Source organism: Podarcis melisellensis (assembly GCF_964234715.1).
Source record: "Podarcis melisellensis genome assembly, chromosome: 12".
NCBI lineage: Eukaryota > Metazoa > Chordata > Lepidosauria > Squamata > Lacertidae > Podarcis > Podarcis melisellensis.
This window is the reverse complement of record NC_138544.1, coordinates 58,061,400-58,085,561: the sequence shown is the minus strand read 5'-3', so window position 1 is coordinate 58,085,561 and position 24,162 is coordinate 58,061,400. Positions and strand designations below refer to the sequence as shown.

At 50.8% G+C, this 24,162-nt stretch overlaps 1 protein-coding gene across 2 annotated transcripts in view; it reads right to left on the bottom strand.

Annotated features, from left to right (window-relative positions):
* The window catches only part of MYO1G (myosin IG), an 87,529-nt gene that overhangs the window by 25,341 nt on the left and 38,026 nt on the right, over positions 1-24,162 (bottom strand). For both annotated transcript variants that reach the window (XM_081931547.1, XM_081931548.1), the window contains exons 14-19: positions 23,495-23,627; positions 20,790-20,956; positions 18,647-18,854; positions 10,612-10,835; positions 7,728-7,872; positions 21-125 (exon numbers count right to left, since the gene is read on the bottom strand). In XM_081931547.1, the coding sequence (XP_081787673.1) occupies positions 21-125; positions 7,728-7,872; positions 10,612-10,835; positions 18,647-18,854; positions 20,790-20,956; positions 23,495-23,627 (982 nt within the window). The remainder of the gene's footprint in view (positions 1-20; positions 126-7,727; positions 7,873-10,611; positions 10,836-18,646; positions 18,855-20,789; positions 20,957-23,494; positions 23,628-24,162) is intronic.

Below are 24,162 nucleotides of genomic sequence, written 5' to 3'. Positions count from 1 at the left end.
TGCTTCTGCCAGCTGCTCACCTTGCGGACGTGGCACGAGAACAGCACGGAACGGAAGTGCACCTTCTCCTTCAGGGCTGACACCCGTTTGGCAAACTGGTCGGCCATTGTAGGGTTTTCCACCACCTGGAAGAGTTAAAAGAGAGATCGTGAGCTGGGTGGCCTGAGTAGGGCAGAGAAGGGCACCAATTATTGTGTCCCCCCTTTATTACTGGCAATTGTTATTTTCCCATTTGGAGGGCAGGGAAATAATAATTATGAAACAAGAATATTGAGGGGTCCCTTCAAGGGCTTCTTTTGGAAGACTGGACCTTCGGAGAGAGCAGACCTTTTAAGGCTTGAACAGGTCGGAAAATGAACAGAGACCAGACCAGGATATATGAAAGCAAAGCGGCTATAAGCCTGATCTTTATTAACGACTGCAACAGGGTGCCCACTGCTACACTGTTATAAGAATTTTAAGGTCATATATATATATATATATATATTTGCTTTCGTAGATTTTCACGGGTACAGGAATGCAGGTTTTGGTGTCCTCGGGTGTCTTCCCGTGTAAAAGTTGGGGTGTCTAGGCTGCACCCCCCTGCAATCCCTACACAGATCTGGCTGACACAGGCCACAAAACCACAGCTCGCCCCTATACACGAAGCCAAGCCAGAGCACAACTAAGTGCAGTACAGCCATCTTCTCAGAAAAACTCTTCACAAAGTTCAAGAGGTCAAGACACAAAGACTTTAGCAACTAATCCACACCTAATGACCCACCTAAGTGGTACTCAGGATATCACTCAAGAAATCACTCAAGATATCCCTCAAGTAATTAAGGAACAAAAGAAGAAAAGGCACACTAGCCTGGGAACTTCCTCTCTGCCCAGAACACTGGAGGCTATACACCACACCCCCTCAACAGTATTTATAGGAACTCAAACACTGAGATCCTGCTCTGTTCCAGTAACAAGAAGCCGAAAGCACCAGCCTGAAGATGACGAGTGAGACCTCGTCGAAACGTCGCCTAGACACCCCAACTTTTACACGGGAAGACACCCGAGGACACCAAAACCTGCATATATATATATATATATATATATATAATGTTCATAAATGTCTGGAGCAGAACAGGAAGACTTTCCTGAAACCATTTTGACTCCCTGAAACCATTTAAAGGGGGGGAAACCTGGATGTACATTTCCAAAATATAAGGTAAAAAACAAATAAAACCAAACCTACATACAGCAGCAGTGTTTTGTGTTGTGTAGGCTCCTATGATGTAAGTCATGGGCCCCGCCTGCTAGCCTGCTCCCTAAAATATCACTGGTTTGCTCACAAAGGTCCATATAGTTAAAGCTCTGGTTTTCCCAGTAGTGATGTATGGAAGTGAGAGATGGATCATAAAGAAGGCTGATCGCCGAAGAATGGGTGCTTTTGAATTCTGGTGCTGGAGGAGACTCTTGAGAGTCCCATGGACTGCAAGAAGATCAAACCTCTCCATTCTGAAGGAAATCAGCCCTGAGTGCTCAATGGAAGGACAGATCCTGAAGCTGAGGCTCCAAGACTTTGGCCACCTCATGAGAAGAGAAGACTCCCTGGAAAAGACCCTGATGTTGGGAAAGATGGAGGGCCCAAGGAGAAGGGGACAACAGAGGACGAGATGGTGGGACAGTGTTCTCAAAGCTACCAGCATGAGTTTGACCAAACTGCGGGAGGCAGTGGAAGACAGGAGTGCCTGGCGTGCTCTGGTCCAGGGGGTCACGAAGAGGCAGACACGACTAATCAACAACAAATGACGTTTTTGGGGGGTGGTCTTGGGTTACACCCCTTCTGTGATGTATGTATGATGTTTTTGAGGGTGCACTTGAACTCCAGGGAAGGCAATTAAAAATGTCTATATAAGGGCAAGCACACCTTTGTTCGGGGTTCCTCCTCCTTTCCTGTGTGAGGGGCGCACCCTGTTGCAACAGATCACTAAAGATCAGGCTTACTAGCTGCTTTGCTTCTCAATATTCTTTGGTTGGCCTCTGTCATTTTCTCCGACCGATGGAGAACCTACAAAGGACTCTATAAGGGCTCTTGTGTCCCCCATAAGGGAACAAGGGCAGATTTTGGTTTATTACAAGGCCTTCCTTTCAACCCCGCCTTTTGGGACAATGCTGCTTTTGACAACAAATCGAGGATGGCTGAATACTAATGTACGACATCTCCCCACCGCCGCTCTATCTCTTGATGCTGAACCGAGGTAGCAATTCTCCCTCTGTAAGAAAATGGGCGTTTGCCTGTGTGCGTGTGCAGAGGCTAATCTATTAACGCAGTATGACTCCACAGCTAGCGAGTGCCGGAAACGTCTGCAGGGGCAGCCACCCACCCACACAGCCTCTTGCTCCCGACTTAGAGGATTTTGGGGGAGACGTCGCCATGGAGACGGTGCATGAGAAAAGTTCCTCCTCATACGGAGCTTTCTGCTCGCCGCATCTTCAAGCTCCAGGAACAGATGCACCCGTCTTATTTCAGGGTGGTTTTCGGCACCCTCCCCAAAACCACCCCACCCAGAGCCCACGAGGCAGCAGGACTCAGCTGTGGGTGAAAACTCATCTGCTCGGCCTGGTGTGTGGGCTTGGGCTGACTCAGCAGGCCTGGGGTGACTCAGGAATCCCGTTTCAAGGGATAAACAAAGGCAGGTGACACTGCTACCAAGTGGGGAACACGTGGGCAGCTAGAGTCTTCCACGCCAGCCAGCTTTGGGTTTGGAAATACAGTTGCATCTCGCAAAAAGAGAGTCCTCCTGCCGGCTGAAGATTTGTCTGGCAATTCCTCATCTGTTCCTGCATTTCAGTTTTCCTCCTCTCTAAGGAGGACAGATGGGACAGGGACACGGGTGGTGCTGTGGGTTAAACCACAGAGCCTAGGTCTTGCTGATCAGAAGGTCGGTGGTTCGACTCCCCGCGGCGGGGCGAGCTCCCATTGCTCACTCCCTGCTCCTGCCAACCTAGCCGTTCGAAAGCACGTCAAAGTGCAAGTAGATAAATAGGTACCGCTTTGGCGAGAAGGTAAACGGCATTTCCATGCACTGCTCTGGTTCGCAAGAAGCAGCTCAGTGATGCTGGCCACATGACCCGGAAGCTGTACGCTGGCTCCCTCGGCCAATAAAGTGAGATGAGCACCACAGCCCCAGAGTCGGCCACGAATGGACCTAATGGTCAGGGATCCCTTTACCTTTACCTTCAAGGTCCTCCGTGGGACATACCAGGAGAGGCAGTCCCATAGGTACGAGGGTCCTAGGCCGTATAGGGCTTTAAAGGTTAAAACCAGCACCTTAAACCTAATCCTGTACTCTACCGGGAGCCAGTGCAGCTGGTATAGCACCGAGTGAATGTGATCCTGCGGCGAGGACCCAGTAAGGAGCCTTGCCGCGGCATTCTGCACCCATTGGAGTTTCTGGGTCAGTCTCTAGGGCAGCCCCATGTACAGTGAGTTACAATAATCCAGTCTGGAGGTGACCGTCGCGTGGATCACAGTGGCTAGGTCAGGGCGAGAGAGGTAAGGAGCCAACTGCTTAGCTTGGCGGAGATGAAAAAATGCTGCCTTTGTTATAGCTGCAATCTGTGCCTCCATGGAAAGGGAGGTGCCGAAGATTACACCCAAACTCTTAACGGACGTCTCTGGCACTAATTGCACCCCCGCAAAAGCTGGGAATTGCGGAGGAAAGCAACACACAAACTGGCAATCGTGGGTTTAATGATTGCTGGGGGCAACGTCAATCTCCCAAAAGACCAATAGGGACGAATGCTCCATAAAGAGGTCATAGTAAAGGTAAAGGGACCCCTGACCATTAGGTCCAGTCGTGGCCAACTCTGGGGTTGTGGCACTCATCTCGCTTTATTGGCCGAGGGAGCCGGCATACAGCTTCCGGGTCACGTGGCCAGCATGACTGAGCCGCTTCTGGCGAACCAGAGCAGCGCACGGAAATGGCATTTACCTTCCCGCCAGAGCGCTACCTATTTATCTACTTGCACTTTGATGTGCTTTTGAACTGCTAGGTTGGCAGGAGCTGGGGCTGAGCAACAGGAGCTCACCCCGTCGCAGGGATTCGAACCGCCGACCTTCTGATCAGCAAGACCTAGGCTCTGGGAAGTGACCCAGGATAGCCATTACCTAAGCTTCATGCACAAAAATGGCTATTTGGGTTGGGGGTCCTCACTTGATATGGTAACGGCCATCCACCTCTCTGGTCTAAATGAATCCACGCTAGCACTTTGAGAAAATAATAGCTGTGGACTTCACTCTCCCCACACACAAGCTAAAGAAGCTCCGATAACAGTTTTAGATTCTCAGCAAGCAAACCCGCCAACCTTCCCTCCTTCTCCTCCATCAGGATTTTGAGGAAGGCGGATGAAAGACACGCCGGGAAGTTGTGAAATGATGCTCTATGTCTCCTTTAGGGTTCCAGCAATTTAGGCAGGCGGCTGCTGGGTTTTTTTTATAGCCTGCTATAGACTGCTTTGATAAATGTTTCATGGCAAAGTCTTTCACATCTCTCTCTCTGTTCTGTTGTTTACTGCCTTGCGCCGTCCGTGGGATATAAATAAACAATTTCCCTGTATTCACCCTCTTTGCACATTTGAGGTGTCTCGGTTGTTGTTGTTTTCACAGATTCCCTCATGTCAGCTTCCCTGCCTTCGCCTTAGAGCCTTCCGTCCTCTCAAAGTGGACAGTGGGATTACATTGGCCGGGGGTGGGGAGCCACTAAAAGGCAGGGGGGCATCAGGGGGTATATAAAAAGGTAAAGGGACCCCTGACCATTAGGTCCAGTCGCGGACTCTGGGGTTGCGGCGCTCATCTCGCTTTATTGCTTCCGGGTCATGTGGCCAGCTTCCGGCGTACAGCTTCCGGGTCATGTGGCCATCATGACAAAGCCACTTCTGGCAAACCAGAGCAGCACACAAAAATGCGCTTACAAAAATGTGTTTACCTTCCCGCCAGAGCGGTACCTATTTATCTACTTGCACTTTTTGGTGTGCTTTCGAAATGCTAGGTTGCCAGGAGCAGGGACCGAGCAACGGGAGCTCACCCCGTCGCGGGGATTCAAACCACTGACCTTCTGATCGGCAAGCCCTAGGCTCTGTGGTTTAGCCCACAGTGCCACCCATGTCCGAGGGGGGTATATAGGTAAAGGTAAAGGGACCCCTGACCATTAGGTCCAGTCGTGACCAACTCTGGGGTTGCGGCACTCATCTCGCTTTACTGGCCGAGGGAGCTGGCGTCCAGCTTCCGGGTCATGTGGCCAGGATGACTAAGCCGCTTCTGGCGAACCAGAGCAGCACACAGAAACACCGTTTACGTTCCCGCTGGAGTGGTACCTATTTATCTACTTGGACTTTGGCGTGCTTTGGAACTGCTAGGTTGGCAGGAGCAGGGATCGAGCAACGGGAGCTCACCCCGTCACGGGGATTCGAACCGCCATCCTTCTGATCAGCAAGTCCTAGGCTCTGTGGTTAAACCCACAGCGGCATCCGTGTCTGAGGGGGGTATATACTGGAGGTATAAATGACCCTCAGCCTTTGAAAAGTCTGGTATCCCTGGATCAAGTCCGTCAGTTTTGTTGAATGAATTAAACTGAATCGTTCTAACTGGATTTTGAATGAACGTGCAATTAATTGCTCCTGTTTTGAATTTCCCTGTGTCATTACCTTCCTTGGAGGTCACACAAACCCCTAATTCAGAGAGGAATCATCCCATAGGGACCACAAGCATCATCTAGTCCAACTACCTGCAACGCTGGAACTTCACCCAACGCAGGACTCGAACTCGTGGCCCCAAGATTAAAAGTCTCATATGCTCTACCAACTTATCTACCTCAATAACGCTTTTTATATGGTAGGGTAAGGGGCATCGGGAAAAGAGTTTATGGATCCAGAAAACTTGGGAACCACAGATCTAGAGTTTCCCTCCCCCAGCTGATGCTTGCTAACTTTCCCTGTTCCCTGTTCCAAGCATGACGCTCTTGCGCCAAATACTAGAGAAAACAACTGCAGGTAGAGACTGCAGCCAAACACAGGCCCTACACCATGTTGTTAAAGCAGGCAGTGTTGTTGTTTAGTCGTTCAGTTGTGTCCGCCTCTTCGTGACCCCCTGGACCAGAGCACGCCAGGCACTCCTGTCTTCCACTGCCTCCCGCAGTTTGGGCAAACTCATGCTGGTAGCTTCGAGAACACTGTCCCACCATCTCGTCCTCTGTCGTCCCCTTCTCCTTGCGCCCTCCATCTTTCCCAACATCAGGGTCTTTTCCAGGGAGTCTTCTCTTCTCATGAGGTGGCCAAAGTCTTGGAGCCTCAGCTTCAGGATCCTTCAGAATGGAGAGGTTTGATATTCTTGCAGTCCATGGGACTCTCAAGCGTCTCCTCCAGCACCAGAATTCAAAAGCATCCATTCTTTGGCGATCAGCCTTCTTGATGGTCCAGCTCTCACTTCCCTACATCACTACTGGGAAAACCAGAGCTTTAACTGTATGGACTTTGTTGGCAAGGTGATGTCTCTGCTTTTTCGTTAAAGCAGTATGACGCCACTTTAAACAGCCTTGGCTTCCCCCCAACCAAGACCAAAGAATGCTGGGAACTGTAGTTTGTTAAATGGGTCTGATAGTTGTGAGGAGACTACAGTTCCCAGAGTCCTCTGAGAAGAGGGGTTTGCTTCAGAGACCACTCTGGGAATTGTAGCTTTGTGAGTGAAACAGGGGGTCTCTCAGCAACTTTTAGGAAGAGTAAGCAGAGGTCAGGTGGCCATCGGTTAGGGATTCTTGAGCTGCAATTCCTACATTGCATGGGGTTGGACTAGATGGCCGCTGGGGGTCCCTTCCAATTCTTTGAGTCTGTTATTCCCCCAAGGCTAGTAAAATGCTGAATCATAAGGTTCTTCTGAATTTGGGAGGAGGGGGCGTTGATTCAGGCTAGGCAGGGGTTGTAGAGGAGAATGGGAAGAGAGGTTTTATCAAGGGGGGGTGCAGAGTGTGTGTGGGGGGGAAATGGATGAGCTGAGCAGGAGGAGGAGGAAGTTGGGCTTTTCCAAAAGCTCTGCAGTTACTATGGCAACTGGAAGGCAGCATCCAAAAAGTGTAAAGGGGGGGAGGGGGAGCAGGCCCAGATAGAGGGGGGGGCATATGGGCCACTTGGCCCGGGCCCCCGATTCCAAAGGGGGCCACAGTCAGCATATACACAAAATTATTTATATACTTATTTATAAGACTTCCGTTATCCCCAGGGTAAAAAAAAGGGGGGGCGCATTATCTACCTGGCCCGGGCCTCTGCAAGGCCCTGAGTGGGAGAGGTTTGCTTCGTTTGGCCCCCAACTCATGAGCAGGACAGCAGTCCTTCCACAACCATTGACTGATGCCTGCTTTTCCCTTCTTTCGGTTTTTATCGCCGTGAACTGCTTCGATGTGTATTTTCCAGTAAAGGGTTAATTTCGCCTCCTCAGTGTGATTTATTGCAGGCTCGCTTCCAACACCAGCTGCTGCTTGCGAGACTCAGCAGGGAGGAGGGTGGGGACAAAAGCAGGATCCTTTGGCCCTGCCTGGTCATTGGGCCCTGGCCCTGCCTGTCAGTGGCTCTGGCTCCGCCTACAGTTGGGCTCTTCACCTTCTCTCTCTGCCATTCCCAAGGGCCACCAGCTACCAACTGCGCAGGAGGGTGCAGAAATGGCTGGGCATCGGCTTCTCGCCTCCACTTCCGGAACCACTTACCGAGACCAAGTAGTTCCTCCCCCAGCTCCTGGAGCAGCCCCAGTCCTTCCGCAGGCCTTGCAGGACGTCCAGCGCCGCCACTTTGGCCTTGATCTGGTCCATGTCGGAGGGAGGGATGTTCTTCACGATCTGTCTGGCTCGCCACCTTGAGAAATAATAATAATAATAATTTATTATTTATACCCCGCCCATCTGGCTGAGTTTCCCCAGCCACTCTGGGCGGCTTCCAATCAATTGTTAAAAACAATGCAGCACTAAATATTAAAGACTTCCCTAAACAGGCTGCCTTCAGATGTCTTTTAAAAAGAAGATAGCTGCTTATTTCCTTCACATCTGAAGGGAGGGCGTTCCACAGGGCGGGCGCCACCACCAAGAAGGCCCTCTGCCTGGTTCCCTGTAACCTCAGAGATCCCGGGAGATGCTGAGAGAGGGGTTCTGACTGAACATCAGGAAGAACTTTATTCTACAAGAGAGAGAGAGCGGAGGGATCTACACGTGTGGTTTTTAACGCTAAAAAAGAGTTAAGGTTCTGGTAACTATACAGTCCAACCCACGCTTCCCAAACGGGCTTCTGAATGGCGAAAACCCAGAAGTTAACCGTTCCGGTTTTGCAAATGTTTTTTGGAAACCGGACGTCTGACGCAGCTTCCACGGCTTCCGGTTGAGTGCAGGAAGCTCCTGCAGCCAATCGGAAGCCGCGCCTTGGTTTTCGAATTGTTTTGGGAGTCAAACGGGCTTCCAGAACGGATTCAGTTCGAGAACCAAGGTTCCACTGTATAGCCACATGACATTCTTTTTCAAAGTTAAAACTGTGTTATTAAAATGTGACTCCAGAGGTTGGTCAAGAGCTCCCCTCCCCCCACAAACCAGGTAGATCGTACGGCAAAGATCATACGGTAGATCACACTGCCCCTTATATCATGAAGCCAGAGAATGATTTTTAGCACCTATAAGGACAAGGTCCCCTGGCCAGAACCCCTCTGACATGATTTTATATCTCCTCGCAGACACAGATAAGTATGTGACCTGGCGTGTAGCACTCTTTGCAACTGCCGCTAGGAAAATTAGAGCAAATTATATAGCCAAGGTAGCCACCAACTGTAAAGGAGATGAATTTATTTGACCCTATCTACATCAAGCTATATTCTGTCTTTATCACCAAACTCCGAATATAATTGCACATTGTGTTAATTAACATTATTTTTTTAATATATTAGCGGCCATGTGATAATTTTAGCTTAGAAATTTTATTGTTTAATGTCTTAACTTGTATATGAAGGTACTTTTATAGCTCTGTTTAGAGTAGGTAATATCTTGATAATATAAATGTTTTAAGTTTTTTTTTTTGTATCAATCCAGTATATTTTCTTTTAATTGTTGAATGATTCTGTGTACAGTGGTGCCTCGCAAGACGAAATTAATTCGTTCCGCAAGTTTTTTCGTCTTGCGAGTTTTTCGTCTTGCGAAGCACGGTTTCCCATAGGAATGCATTGAAAATCAATCAATGCGTTCCGATGGAAACCGCCTTCAGACCAGGTCCGGGGACAGTCTGTCCTCCGACCTCTTCTGAAGGCTGGGGGAGGGGACAAAGGCTTTTTTCCCCACCGCCAGCCTTCAGAAGGCTGTTCTGAAGGCTGGCGGTGGGAAGAAAAGCCCTTCTCCCCACCTCTCGCCCCGCAAGCTCCGGGGACAGGAGGGCTTTGCTATCGACCGCCAGCATTTTAAAAGCCCCCGGGACAGTGGAGACTTCTCCGCTGTCCCGGGCGATCTTAAAATGCTGGCGGGCGGCAGCGAAGGCTTCGCTGCCCCCCGCCAGCATTTTAAGATCGCCCCAGGACAGCGGAGAAGTCACCGCTGTCCCGGGAAGGCAGGCAGGGGGGGAGCAAAGCCTTTCACCCCCCTCCGGCCTTCAGAAGAGGTCCAGGAAGGCCGGCGGAGGGCGAAAGTCTTTGCTCCCCCCTGCCTGCCTTCAAAAGCCGCCGGGATAGCGGAGAAACGCGCTGCGCTTCTCCACTATCCCGGGAAGGCAGGCGGGGGGGGGAGCAAAGACTTTTGCCCCCCGCCGACCTTCAGAAGAGGTCCAGGACCCCTGGGCACAAGAGGTCCAGGACCTCTTCTGAAGGCTGGCGGTGGGCGAAAGTCTTTGCTCCCGACGGCCAGCATTTTAAAAGCGGTCCGGGATAGCGCGAAAGCACAGCCCAATTCCCTGCTATCCCGGACTGCTTTTAAAATGCTGGCAGTGGGGAGCAAAGCCTTTCGGCCCCCCACGGCCTTCCTGGACCTCTTCTGAAGGCCGGAGGGGGGGCGAAAGGCTTTGCTCCCCACCGCCAGCATTTTAAAGAGGTCCCCGGAGATTTCCCTATGGGCTTTCTTCTTGCGAAGCAAACCCATAGGGAAATTCGTCTTGCGGAACGACTCAAAAATGGAAAACTCTTTCGTCTTGCGAGTTTTTCGTTTTGCGAGGTATTCGTCTTGCGGGGCACCACTGTACATTGCGGCAGCCTTTGGCTATGTGGGATAAAACTGACTGACTGACATGCAGCAAAGGAAGCGAAAGAGAAACCAAATGTCTTGGTTTTTTTGGAACAATATTGTTTAGTATCGTTCTAACAACGTTTAAAAGGTGAGTGTAGATCCAGCCGAAGTCTGCTTGGGTGGGCTTGGCCCATGCGGCATGGGTGGGTGCTATCCAGATCTGTTTTGCTCTGAAACGAAGAAGTCAAAGTCAGCCATGCCCAATCATTTCAGGGCGCCTCCTCGGAGCAAAACACAAGTACTGTATCAAACAATTCTTGCATCTGTACTGCCACAGATCGGAACTCAAGATCGGCCACAGGCTCCGCCAATCGAAAAGGTATTTGGGCACGGCGCCCTCTGCTGTTACCTGCGGAAGATGAGCTTGCTGTTCTCCTGGAACTGAGCCAGCACGGCCGGCGGTTCCGGCCACTCCACGCCCTTGCCGTAGTCCGCCATGCTGCGTACTGCCTGAAATCTCTCCACCAGCTCCAGCAGGTGAGACTTCACCTTGTGGCGCTTGTAGTGAGACATGATGGTGTAGGTGGCCCGCAGGTAACGGCAGCGTTTGCGGGCCAGGGCGCCCCTCCAGGCCTGCATAGGACGGACGAGTCAAATCAGGGCCAGCCAAGCCATGACAAGTAACCCACCACCACCACCAAACTCTCCCTGCACCCAGCCTCCTGGAAAAAAAGGTAAAAAGTATAGGACCCCTGGGCGGTTAATTCCGGTCAAAGGCGACTATGGGGTGTGGCGCTCATCTCGCTCTCAGGCCAAGGGAGCCGGCGTTTGTCCACAGGCAGCTTTCTGGGTCATGTTGCAAGCAGGACTAAACCGATTCTGGCGCAACGGTGTGTGACGGAAACCAGAGCGCACGGAAACGCCGTTTACCTTCCTGCCGCAGTGGTACCTATTTATCTACTAGCACTGGTGTGCTTTGAACTGCTAAGTTGGCAGGAGCTGGGACAGAGCAACAGGAGCTCACCCCATCACGGGGATTCGAACGGGCCTTGTCTGCAGTGGCTCCCCGTCTATGCAATGCTCTCCCCAGGGAAGTTCATCTGGCGCCTTCGCTATACACCCTTAGGCGCAAGGCAAAAATGTTCCTTTTTAACCAGAATGTGACATGGAGGTGTGTGAGAGTTATTGGGTTATTGCTTTTGGTTTGATTTAATAGGTTGTGATCTTGTTGTGAACTGCCCTGAGACCTCCGGGTATAGGGCGGTGTATAAGTTGAATAAATAATAATAATAATTTGAACCGCCGACCTTCTGATCGGCAAGCCCAAGAGGCTCAGTGGTTTAGACCACAGCGCCACTCGCGTCCAGATTTCAGGGGCAGAACGGCCTTGGCTTGCATGCAGAAGGTTCCCAGGCTCCATCCTTGATGGAATATCCAGGGAAAACTCCCGCTAAGGAACCCATCAGGGGTGTAGCTCAGTGGCTGAATGTCTGCCTTGCGGGCAAAAGGTCCCAGGTTCAAGACTCTGTTGCCCTATGATTGACTATATGGGACTGGCAGAAATGACTGGCAGAATCCGAGACCAGGGAGAAGAGTCGGCGGAAGAAGACTGGAAGACATTTAAAGACTATTTACAGAAATATTGCAAAATTAATGAATGTTAGAATGATGTTGGATAGAAATTAAGTGGTTTCCAGCTGTAATGCTTTAAGAGAATATGGAAACAAAGGTTTAGAAACAGGTTAAAATTTATTGATAAGGATTTGCTGAATGTCAGGGAACTGACATCTAAAGCGCCGCAGGTGCAAAGGCTCCCTGAGGTTGAGAGAGCAGTAGCAGCGGAAGAGGGAACCAGTAGAGGGCGAGCAAGAACTCCAAGGGAAAGTGAGTCGGAGGGATGGCTCAGAGACGCTTCAAGCGAAACCAGTGGGGAGGTCTCAGGACCTCCTATAGGGACACCCACACCTCGACGGAAACTGTCACGCCGAGAGGCCAGACGACGTGTTTCCGTTAAGGAGCTTTTATGTTGGAAACGTTTCCGAAAGCAGCCACTTTCGGATTCTACTAGTGATTGACGCAGCCATGCTGGAGGGGCTCCGTCACAGGCAGAGGTTTGAAAACCTGATCAAACTCTGAGGGACTTGCATTTTACGCACAAGCAGCTCATCGTCCCATCACAGCAATCCGAAAGACACCGAAAGCCAGCTTGTGCAGAGAGAAGCATCATGAGCAACCCAGCCGGAACCGGGGGGGCAGGAGCAGCTGGAGGGGGTCCAAGCCTGGAAGAAAGGTACAGAGCGTTGGAGATCCAGTTGGCGCTGCAAACGGCGAGGCTTGAGGAGAGGAGGGCTCAGGATGCAGAAAAGGGAAAGGAGAAAACCACCCCGCTCGCCAGAAAGGTACCAGGATTGGTGCAGAAATTCGGGGGGGATCCCAGGAACTATCATGCCTTTAGAACAGAGATGCAATACGCTCTAAACTTGCAGTTTGATGACTTCCCCGACGAGGAATCGCGAGTGGCGTATGTGATTGGCCATCTCGAATCCGGGGCGAAAGATTGGGTTAGACCCCTGATGGCAGCGAATAATGAGATCTTAAAGGACACGAGGAAGTTTTTTCGTGCCATGGACCTGATGTTTTCCAGCGATATTGAGCAGGGGGTGGTGCGAAGGCAGTTAATGGCTTGCCAGCAAGGAAGCAGATCTGTCCGTGAGTACTGGACTGAATTTACTATGCTGATTCATAAATTGGGGTGGGACCTATCGGCGGAGCCCATCCAAATGCTTTTCGAAGAGGGGCTTTCTTCAACCGTCAAAGATGAGCTTTCCCGGGGGCCCAGGGCGGAGTCTATGGACCAATTAACCAAATCTGCGCTGGCCATAGGAGCGCGCCAGGAGGCGAGGGCTTTGGAAAGGCGGGAAGGGAAAGGAGACCGTTGGAGGGAGTTCCGCATTCCAGACATTCCAGAGCCATCTTTCCCGCCGGCAGAGCCGATGGAAGTTGGAACAGCGCGGGCGCGCGCAGTTTCAAATCCCAGTGAAGGGCGGAAGAAGGAGGGAAAGAGCGCCAAGAGATGTTATCTCTGCCAACAGCCAGGGCACTTTGCCAGAGTCTGCCCACAAAGAAAGGAATGGCAAGGGATGGCAGGAGCTGTTGGGGGAAAGGAAGAGGAAAGCAAGGAGCAAGTAAAAGCCAACGCCTGGCTGCCACCGTCGGGGCACAGCAGCCAGGCCAAAGAGCAATGAAAGTGCCCATGCCAGAACCTCCCAGACCTGCTTTAGTGATAGAGGTGTTACTAGAACTGCCAAACGGACACCCACTAAAGGTCAAGGCGCTTTTGGATTCAGGCAGCTCCTGTAATTTCATGAGTAAGGAGTTTGCAGCTGAGCACCAGATACAGACCATCCCTTTAAGTAACCCCTTGCAGGTGACTACGATTGACGGCAGAGAGCTGTTGGGGGGAGAAGTTAGCCAACAGACTGTCCCGATGATAATGAGAGTGGCAAGGCACACCGAACAGATAGCGTTTAATGTGGCCATCCTGGGAGGAGCGCCCATCATTTTGGGGATGAGCTGGCTGGCGCTACACGATCCGCTAGTGGGCTGGCATCAGAGGGTGGTCTCCTTTGGGTCAGCGCATTGCCTAGAACACTGCAAGGAGGGGAAGGTCTCGGGAGGAGACAGAGTCACCCTAGCGGGGATGGAAGTGATGGGCAAAGGGAAGGTGCCCCCGCAATACGCAGATCTGAGCAACGTATTCAGCGAAAGGGAAGCAGACAAACTGCCACCGCATAGACCCTTTGACTGTCAAATCAACCTACTCCCAGGGGCCCAACTCCCAGTAGGCAAGCTGTACGCCATGTCAGACAGGGAGATGCAGGAGCTGAGGGAGTTCATTGACAAAAACTTGAAGCGAGGTTTCATCAGAGAGTCCCGAGCGGTGGGGGGCAGCCCAGTGTTTTTTGTGGACAAAAAGAACACAGACAAACCGAGACTGGTGTGTGACTTCAGGGGCCTCAATGCAGTGTCGGAGCCCCTGGCTTTCCCTATGCCCCGAATTGACGACATTTTGACCAGAGTAAGGAAGGGAAAGATTTTTACAAAACTGGACCTGCGGGGGGCGTACAATCTGATACGCATAAGGAAGGGAGATGAATGGAAGACCACCATGTTTACCCCTTTGGGAGCCTTTGAATACCTCGTTATGCCCTTCGGTCTACAAGGGGGCTCCGCCTGTTTTCAAGCTTTTATAAACCACGTTCTGGGACCTTTGCTCTACAAGAACTGTGTGGCCTTTTTAGACGACGTGTTGGTGTATTCGGAAGATGAGGAACAGCATGTGAGGGACGTTCGAGAAGTGTTGGGCAGGCTGCAAGCCAACCAGCTGTGGGTGAAACTGGAGAAGTGCCAGTTTCATACCAAGGAGGTGGAATTCCTGGGGTACCGCTTGTCAGACAAGGGATTGGCCATGGATCCAGGCAAGGTTCAAGCGGTACTGGAATGGAAGACACCGAAGACCAAGAAGGACGTGCAAAGATTCTTGGGGTTTGGGAACTTTTATCGGAAGTTCATCAAGAACTTTGCCCACTTGACGGCGCCCATCACCGACTGCCTCAGCAGCAAGAAGAAATTTGTTTGGACGGTGGAGGCGGATCGAGCCTTTGAAGAACTGAAAAGGGCTTTCGCCTCGGAAGAACAACTTCTGCATGTGGATTTACAAAAACCCATGAGAGTGGAAACAGATGCATCCGACCGGGCTATAGGGGCGGTCCTTCTTCAACCGGGGAGGAGTGCGTCGGAGTGGAGACCGTGTGCATTCTTCTCGCGGAAACTGAATAAGTCCGAGAGGAATTACACGGTGTATGACAGGGAACTACTTGCCATTCACGAAGCATTCCGGAGGTGGAGACATTTATTAATTGGGGCACAACACAAGGTGCAAGTGTGCACCGACCACAAAAATTTAGAGTATTGGAGAACAGCTCGAGTGCTCAACCAACGACAAGTGAGATGGGCACAGGAATTCTCCAAATTTAACTTTGAGATTTGTTATGTGCCAGGCCCAGAAAACGTCAGGGCGGATGCGCTCTCACGCAAACCAGAATATTGGGAAGGGGAGGAGGTGATCGAAGAGAGACATGTCATCCCGGAGGACCGCTGGGTGTGTGGGGCGGCGCTGGTGGGGCAACGGGAACTGGTGGAGGAAACGGAAAATGATGAATATGCCCAGGATAAGCTCAGAGGTCTCAGGGGGGAGGGCGAGAGCCCCGGAGGTTTTGAGGAAAGAAATGGGGCATTGTATTACAAAGGGGCACTGTATATACCCGAAGGTGAATTGAGGGGGAGAGTACTCAAGCAGTTGCATGATAGCCCCACGGCGGGACATTTTGGGCAACACAAAACCATGTGGTTGGTTACCAGGGAATTTTGGTGGCCTAAGGTGAGGGAAGATGTAAGGGAGTATGTAAGAGGGTGTGACCAATGTCAGCGAGCCAAAGGGGAAAGAAGGGCGCCGGCAGGGTTATTAGAACCTTTACCCACACCAGAACGGCCTTGGGAAGCGATATCAATAGATTTTATGACGGATCTGCCAAGGTCCAAGGGGAAAACAGCCATCATGGTAGTAGTAGACCTGTTAACTAAGATGTGCCATTTTGTAGCATGCTCACATGCAGTCACAGCGGAAGAAACGGCGAAGTTGTTTGTGGAACATATCTTTAGGTTGCACGGGGCTCCCTCGAGGGTGATCTCAGATCGAGGCAAACAATTTACTTCCAGGTTCTGGAGGAAGCTCATGAGCTTGCTACACGTGGAAGTTAATTTTTCAACTGCCCGGCACCCTGAAACCAACGGGCAGGCGGAAAGGGCAAATGGCATTCTTCAACAATATCTTAGGTGTTATGTCAATGACAGAGAGAACGATTGGGTCGAAAAGTTGGCGTTGGCAGAATTTGCCTACAATAATGCGGAGAATGTGTCCACAGGGATGAGTCCCTTTTTGGCTAATTACGGGTGTCACCCCAGGGCATTTCCAGGGGAAGGAGGGGAGAGATGGAGCGTTCCAGCGGCTGAACATTTTGTAGAAGAGATGGAAGCCATCCATCAGCAGCTCCAGCTCAACTTAGAAAGGGCCAAGGCACAATATAAGAAGCAGGCAGACAAGAACAGAAGGGAAGGTGAAACCATAAGGGTGGGGGATCAAGTGTGGTTGTCAACCCAAGGGTTGCCGTTCAAAGGGGGTTGTAAGAAACTGAGGCCCAGAAGATTGGGACCCTTTGAGGTGATTCAGCAGGTCAACCCGGTAGCTTTCAAACTCCGATTACCCAACCACATGAAATTGCACCCAGTGTTCCACAGGTCGTTACTGTCACCATACAGGGGGGGACGTGAAGGGGAGCACGTCAGGGGACCAGCCTTGGAAGAGAGGGAACGCCGCAACCATGTAGCGGAAATCCTCGATTCCAGGTGGAAGGGTAATCAGGTGGAGTATTTGGTGGCGTGGGAAGGGGAACCGGAGTCAGAAAACACCTGGGTAAGTGCAGAGGAAGTCAATGACGAGGTTTTAACAGAAACGTTCCACCAAAGGTTCCCGAGGAAACCTCAGCCTATAGCAAGGTTTAGGAGGGAGTATTTCGGCACCACCGATGAGGAAGAGGAAATGGAAGGGTTCGCGGAGTCGGAGTTGGAAGATGGAGTGGACTCTGATGACGAAGAGTACCTAGAGAGTAGGAACAGCAACAAGTGGAAGGAAGTGTTAGCGACGTCGGAAGATGAGGGAGGTTCTTTCAGGGGTTTTACCTCCTCACCGCCAGTAGGAGAGGAGACGGGAGGGGGTGAAGGGGGCCCTGGAGGGGAGGTGGATGTCAGGGAACTGACATCTAAAGCGCCGCAGGTGCAAAGGCTCCCTGAGGTTGAGAGAGCAGTAGCAGCGGAAGAGGGAACCAGTAGAGGGCGAGCAAGAACTCCAAGGGAAAGTGAGTCGGAGGGATGGCTCAGAGACGCTTCAAGCGAAACCAGTGGGGAGGTCTCAGGACCTCCTATAGGGACACCCACACCTCGACGGAAACTGTCACGCCGAGAGGCCAGACGACGTGTTTCCGTTAAGGAGCTTTTATGTTGGAAACGTTTCCGAAAGCAGCCACTTTCGGATTCTACTAGTGATTGACGCAGCCATGCTGGAGGGGCTCCGTCACAGGCAGAGGTTTGAAAACCTGATCAAACTCTGAGGGACTTGCATTTTACGCACAAGCAGCTCATCGTCCCATCACACTGAACTAACAATTTGAACTGGAATACAAAAAAGGGAGGTATGAGGAGGTCTGGGAAATAAGTTAATGAAAATAAGCATTGTAAACCTTATGTGTTTTTTTAAATATTTTCATTTTTGTATTTTTGTTATTTTTTCTTTTTTCTTTTTCTTTTTTCTTTTTATTGTATTATTATTGTAAAGTTTAATAAATATTCTTTTTTTAAAAAAAGACTCTGTTGCCCTGTTTTGACCTGGAGGTACCAAACAATTTAACCCCTGTGTTGCAAACAATAGTCAGTAATATCCAAGGCAACACGATGACCAAATACAATTATACAATATCAATATACACTCTTTATATACATAACTTTATGACCACTGCTCCATAGCAATTGTTACTATACTTTTCGTTTCACCCTATAGATGGCTTTATGAAGCATTTCTGTATCCTCCTTCTGTGCTGAAGAAGAATTCTGCGAAACAGTGGGTATATCCGGAATCACTGTTCACAACGTCTGTTTGCAAACTACTTCGGCAGCGTTGGACGCCATAAACAAAGCTGTACAGCCTTTTTTCACCAGATCAAAATCTGATACATTGCTTCTTTCAGAGACTTGAATAGTCTTCAAAGACTTTCAGAGACTTATAAAGACTTTGGTTTTTTGTTTTCAAGAGAATCCATTAAGAGTGCGCATTTTGTGACTTACAGAGATTCATAGGTTTTCTGTTTATGTGATTTCATATACCGTATTTTTTGCTCTATAAGACTCACTTTTCCCCTCCTAAAAAGTAAGGGGAAATGTGTGTGTCTGTTATGGGGCGAATACAGGCTGCGCAACTATCCGGGAAGCCAGAACAGCAAGAGCGATCGCTGCTTGCGCTGCACAGCAATCCCTCTTGTTGTTCTGGCTTCTGAGATTCAGAATATATTTTTCCCCCTGTTTTCCTCCTCCAAAAACTAGGTGCATCTTATGGTCTGGTGCGTCTTATAGAGCGAAAAATATGGTATTTCATATTATATAAAGAGCGTATATTGATACAGTATCATTGTATTTGGTCATCGTGTTGCCTTGGATATTATTGACCTGGAGGTATGGCAGCCCTTCGGGTGTGGAATCGAGGGCCACATTCCTCCTGTCCATACTTGCAACCGTCAGCACAGTGTTTGCACAGGTGCAAAGGGAAACACAAGTACCTTTTGCAGTAGCAGCACAATGATGGGGATCAGCTGGGCTCGTTCCTGCTCCAGGGTGAAAAGCGTCTGGGGCGTGCGGATAAAGATCTTGGTGTGTCCGTAGGCGACGTCGTCCTGGAAGCCGTGCTGCTCCATCAAGGCCTGCGTGGCCTCCCGGTCGGTAGCCATGAGGTGGTTCGGCCATGTGTACTCACAGGTCATCTTATACCTGGGAAGGGAGGAATTTACCGGTGACTGGCCTGGCCTGAGATAAGGGTCTAGGAAATGCTGGCTGCTGGACTGCGGGATGGGAGAGCACCATCCCAACAGCCTTTTCACAGAGCTGCAGGCAAAACTGACACTCCATGCAAGGAGAAAGGTAGTAGCTCAGGCCACTACCTGCTGTGCTAGCTTTCTGCTTGCATGGATCATTGTTCTTATTGTTTTTTTGTAGGGGAGTTCAATGCAAAAATGTGAAAGCTGCCACTTTGGGACTGCACAACCTCATTCTGGGAGAGGAAATTGGGGTCCTTCTCCCAGGTCTCATTATACTTTGCTTGCTTAAAGGTAAAGGGACCCCTGACCACTAGGTCCAGGCGTGGCCGACTCTGGGGTTGCGGCGCTCATCTCTCTTTATTGGCTGAGGGAGCCGGCGTACAGCTTCCGGGTCATGTGGCCAGCATGACTAAGCCACTTCTGGCGAACCAGAGCAGCGCACGGAAACGCCGTTTACCTTCCCGCCGGAGCGGTACCTATTTATCTACTTGCACTTTGATGTGCTTTCAAACTGCTAGGTTGGCAGGAGCAGGAGTAGGGACTGACTACAACGGCTGCGAGAGTTCTGGTAGCACAAGGATGGAAGACTGAAGAAACCCCAACTAAAGAATCATGGCAAGAAAAATTGACAGACTATGCAGAACTGGCAAAACTGACATATAAGCTACGGGACAAGGATAACTGTGACTTTAAAAATGAATGGGAACCCTTTACAAAGTATTTGAAGACTCAACAAAGTGAACTGGACTCCTTGGCAGGTTTAGAATAAACATTCACAAACTTTTTATTGATAATAATCACCTAAATAGTTTGAGGATCTATACAACTTTGTAACATGCAGAAAACAGCAGTCTCAGAGAAACCAAAGCCTGGAACTGAGGGAAGTCGGGGGGTGGGGGTGGAGGGAGGAAAATGGGGGGAAACAAGGATGATATGTTTTTGGATAATATGTTTTGTTTAAATTTTGAATAAAAAAACTTATTTAAAAAAATGTGGCCAGCATGACTAAGCCGCTTCTGGCGAACCAGAGCAGCGCACGGAAACGCCGTTTACCTTCCCGCCAGAGCGGTACCTATTTATCTACTTGCGCTTTGACGTGCTTTCGAACTGCTAGGTTGGCAGGAGCAGGGACCGAGCAACGGGAGCTCACCCCGTCGCGGAGATTCAAACTGCTGACCTTCCGATTGGCAAGTCCTAGGCTCTGTGGTTTAGACCACAGTGCCACCCGTGCCCCAGGAATGTTGTACTTGACTGCTATCTATGTGTCACATCCTACAGAAGGTAGGAGGTGCGGACCCCTTCTTGTTCACACAAGGCGTTTGACCTTTGTAGGCCAAATTATGAAGGAGCGACCCACCCATCTTCTCGAGGTGGAAGGACAGATTCATACTCATCCACGAAAAGAGAGATCTTTGCAATGCTAGGAAGCCAAGGCCAGTTGGCTGCCAATTACCGTATTTTTCGCTCCATAAGATGCCCTTTTTTCCTCCTAAAAAGTAAGGGAAATGTCTGTGCATCTTATGGAGCGAATGTGTGGTTGGTTGCTGGCTCCCTTACCCAGGCCTCCATTGTGGAATGTTGTTTTTGGGGTGATAGAATGCAGGAGCAGGGACCGAGCAACGGGAGCTCACCCCATCGCGGGGATTCGAACCGCCGACCTTCCGATCAGCAAGTCCTAGGCTCTGTGGTTTAGACCACAGCGCCAACCGCATCCCTTTTGCTTACTTACCACGCCCCAATATTCCTACCTTGAGAAACTACTTCCACTGATTTTTGCCATTGGGTGTATCGGGCCAGGCCCAGGGTGCTAGCGGGAAAGGAAAAATTTGCCACTTTTGGAAAATTTGCGGTGCTGTCTTTGTACAGAAGGCCTAGCGGTGGTGCTTACCGGAGGAGGAAGCGGTCGTAAGGCTGCCTGTAGGCGAATCCTGCCCTCCGGACACGCACGTTCTCAAGCAGCCCCAAATATGACACCTGATGGCGGCAGCGCTCCGCGTCGAAGAGCAAGGGCGACTTCTGGTCGTTTGGCTTGATGCAACGGACGTAATACGGCTCCTGTTCAGAAGACGCAGGAAAGGAATCAAAGAACAATGGGTGAGGTTCGGCGACACTCCCTCCCTTCCCAAACGCTTGCAGAGAGCCAGCAACTCACTGAGGAATTCTGCCTCCTGGAGAGGCAGTGTGGCACAGTGGTTAGAGTGTTGGACTAGGAACCTGGGCTCGAACCCCGACTCGCAAAGCTTGCTGGGTGACCTTGCAGGGTTGTTGTTTGGAGGGGGTTAAAGGAGGAGAGACAGCACCTTAAAAAGCAGAGACATCACCTTGCCAACAAAGGTCCGTATAGTTCAAGCTCTGGTTTTCCCAGTAGTGATGTATGGAAGTGAGAGCTGGACCATAAAGAAGGCTGATCGCCGAAGAATGGATGCTTCTGAATTCTGGTGCTGGAGGAGACTCTTGAGAGTCCCATGGACTGCAAGAAGATCAAACCTCTCCATTCTGAAGGAAATCAGCCCTGAGTGCTCACTGGAAGGACAGATCCTGAAGCTGAGGCTCCAAGACTTTGGCCACCTCATGAGAAGAGAAGACTCCCTGGAAAAGACCCTGATGTTGGGAAAGATGGAGGGCACAAGGAGAAGGGGACGACAGAGGACGAGATGGTTGGACTGAAGCTACCAGTATGAGTTTGACCAAACTGTGGGAGGCGGTGGAGGACAGGGGTGCCTGGCGTGCTCTGGTCCAGGGGTTCACGAACAGTCGGACAACAACAACAACAAAAGGAGGAGAGGGAGAAGAACCACATACACCACCTGGAGGCTGTTGGAGGAAAAGGTGGGGTATAAAGGAGACAGATAAATATATAGCTGGTGGAGAACAAAAACAGGTGGATTTGGAACGCAGCAATATCTAGGTGGACGACAGAGGATGAGATGGTTGGACAGTGTTCTCGAAGCTACCAGCATGAGTTTGACTAAACTATGGGAGGCAGTGGAAGACAGGAGGGCCTGGCGTGCTCTGTTCCAGGGGGTCACCAAGAGTCGGACACGACTAAACGACCAAACAACAACAATATCTAGGCTGGGGCAGGGCAGAACGTAGATCATTGCCACACCTGGAATTCTGTGCACAGGTTCTTATATTCTGAGCCCACATCTCCAGCCAGTCGGCCCTCTTTCTCCCCCTCTCTCTGCCTAGCCGACAGAGTAGTTGCATGGGTAAAAACGGGCGAGAGGCAGCCATGCTTTGTGTGCTTGCCCCCGGGTTCCCTGGAGGCGCAGAAGCTGGGAATGCGATCGATAATCACAACAGGCTTATTTATAGAGCCCCGGTGGCACGCAATGGGGGACCATCTGGGCTCTCCTGTCTCTCCACGGCGCTCCGATTCCTCTCCCAGAGGCATCTAATTTTGGTTCCCGGCGAGAGAGACGGGAGCCAAGGAAAGCAGGGGGAGCCTTGGTGCCTGCCAATGGTTACCAAGGCAGCTGAGGACCCCCGGCGGCCTGCTCTCGCCAGCGCCTTCTCAGGACCAGCTGTTGCAGGAATCGAGGGAAACAGAGTGCAAATGGAGATGGGGAGGTGGTCCAAATAATAATTATAAATTTTATTAATACTCCGCCCTCCCCAGCTAAGGGCGGCTAACACCAGGTATAAAAACAATTGATAAAATACAACTTAACAAACAAGATTAAAATACAATATTAAAATGCAGCCTCATTTCAGTAGAAACTCAAATCAAAAACTTTTTGGGGGATGAAAACGTCAAATCTTCACCAAGGCCAACTATCCAGACTGGTCCTATGTGGGCCAGAAAAAAGCCAGGGAAGTCCCCAAATAGGAGTTCCAACACAGAAGGAGAAAGAAAAAAGGAAGGAGGGGATCAAATTGACTCCAAGCCAAAGGCCAGGTGGAACAACTCTGTCTTACAGGCCCTGCAGAAAGAAATCAGATCCCGCAGGGCCCTGGTCTCATGAGACAGAGCGTTCCACCAGGCCGGGGCCAGTGTTGAAAAGGCCCTGGTTCTGGTTGAGGCCAATCCGACTTCCTTAGTTGCCCGGGACCTCTAAAAGGTAAAGGTAAAGGGACCCCTGACCGTTAGGTCCAGTCATGGCTGACTCTGGGGTTGTGGTGCTCATCTCGCTTTATTGGCCAAGGGAGCTGGCGTACAGCTTCCAGGTCATGTGTCCAGCATGACTAAGCCGCTTCTGGCAAACCAGAGCAGCACACGGAAACGTCGTTTACCTTCCCGCCGGAGCGGTACTGATTTATCTACTTGCACTTTGACGTGCTTTCAAACTGCTAGGTGGGCAGGAGCAGGGACCGAGCAACGGGGGCTCACCCCGTCATGGGGATTCGAACCACCGACCTTCTGATTGGCCACAGCGCCACCCTCGTCTCTAGGGTATTGCTGTTTATAGACCTTAAGGTCCTCTGTGGGGCATACCGAGAGAGGCGGTCCCGTAGGTATGAGGGTCCTAGGCCGTGAAGAGGGGTTTGTCGCCTCCTCCCCATTGGAATCTGCACTGGATCGATAAAGTAGAATTTCAATTACAGGGTGTGTGTTGCGCAGGGCTGTGTGTGGGTGTTATCTGAAGTTACCTTCGACGCCAGGTTCTCCACCAGCGCCACGATGGAGTTTTTGAAGAGGGTGGCAGCCGTCAGGGGCCTCTTGGTGACCTCGGTGATGCTCTGCTGGCCCTCTGGCCACATGTCCTGGAGGACAGGGTCTGCGCTGGGGAAAGAGCACAGAGCGGGAGTGAGGAGGTGCAGGCCACTGCTAACGCCAACCGTTCCTTAACCCTCACCCTCTCTGGGCATGGCCCACTGGTGACCATGCGTGGGTGAACATCACAGGTAACAGAGGAGCTAAGAACTTGTAGGGTGCAACTCATCCACCCGAGGGGCTTAAGGGTAGTGTGGTCAAAGGTTCAAGCCCCGGCATTTCCAGTTAAATGCTGTGTACCATTGGCCAGGCTTCTCAGCAGCCCAGAAAACACACCCAACAACCAGCTCCCATCAGCCTGCCCTGGATGGGTCCGTTTGCATTTCTTAGTGCAGAAAGCATTGATCTGATGTGCAGAGATCTCTCCTATTCTAAGTCATTCAAGTGGGTTCTGGAAGCCACCCCAGAAATGATCTCTTTCAGCTTCTGGAAGAAGGTCCAGGGTTATAAAGACTAGGACCAGCCGCCTGAGAAACAGTTCCTATCCAAATGTAATTTTGGTTTTAAACGCATTGTAAGGTAGTCTACCAGCTCCACCTGGTAC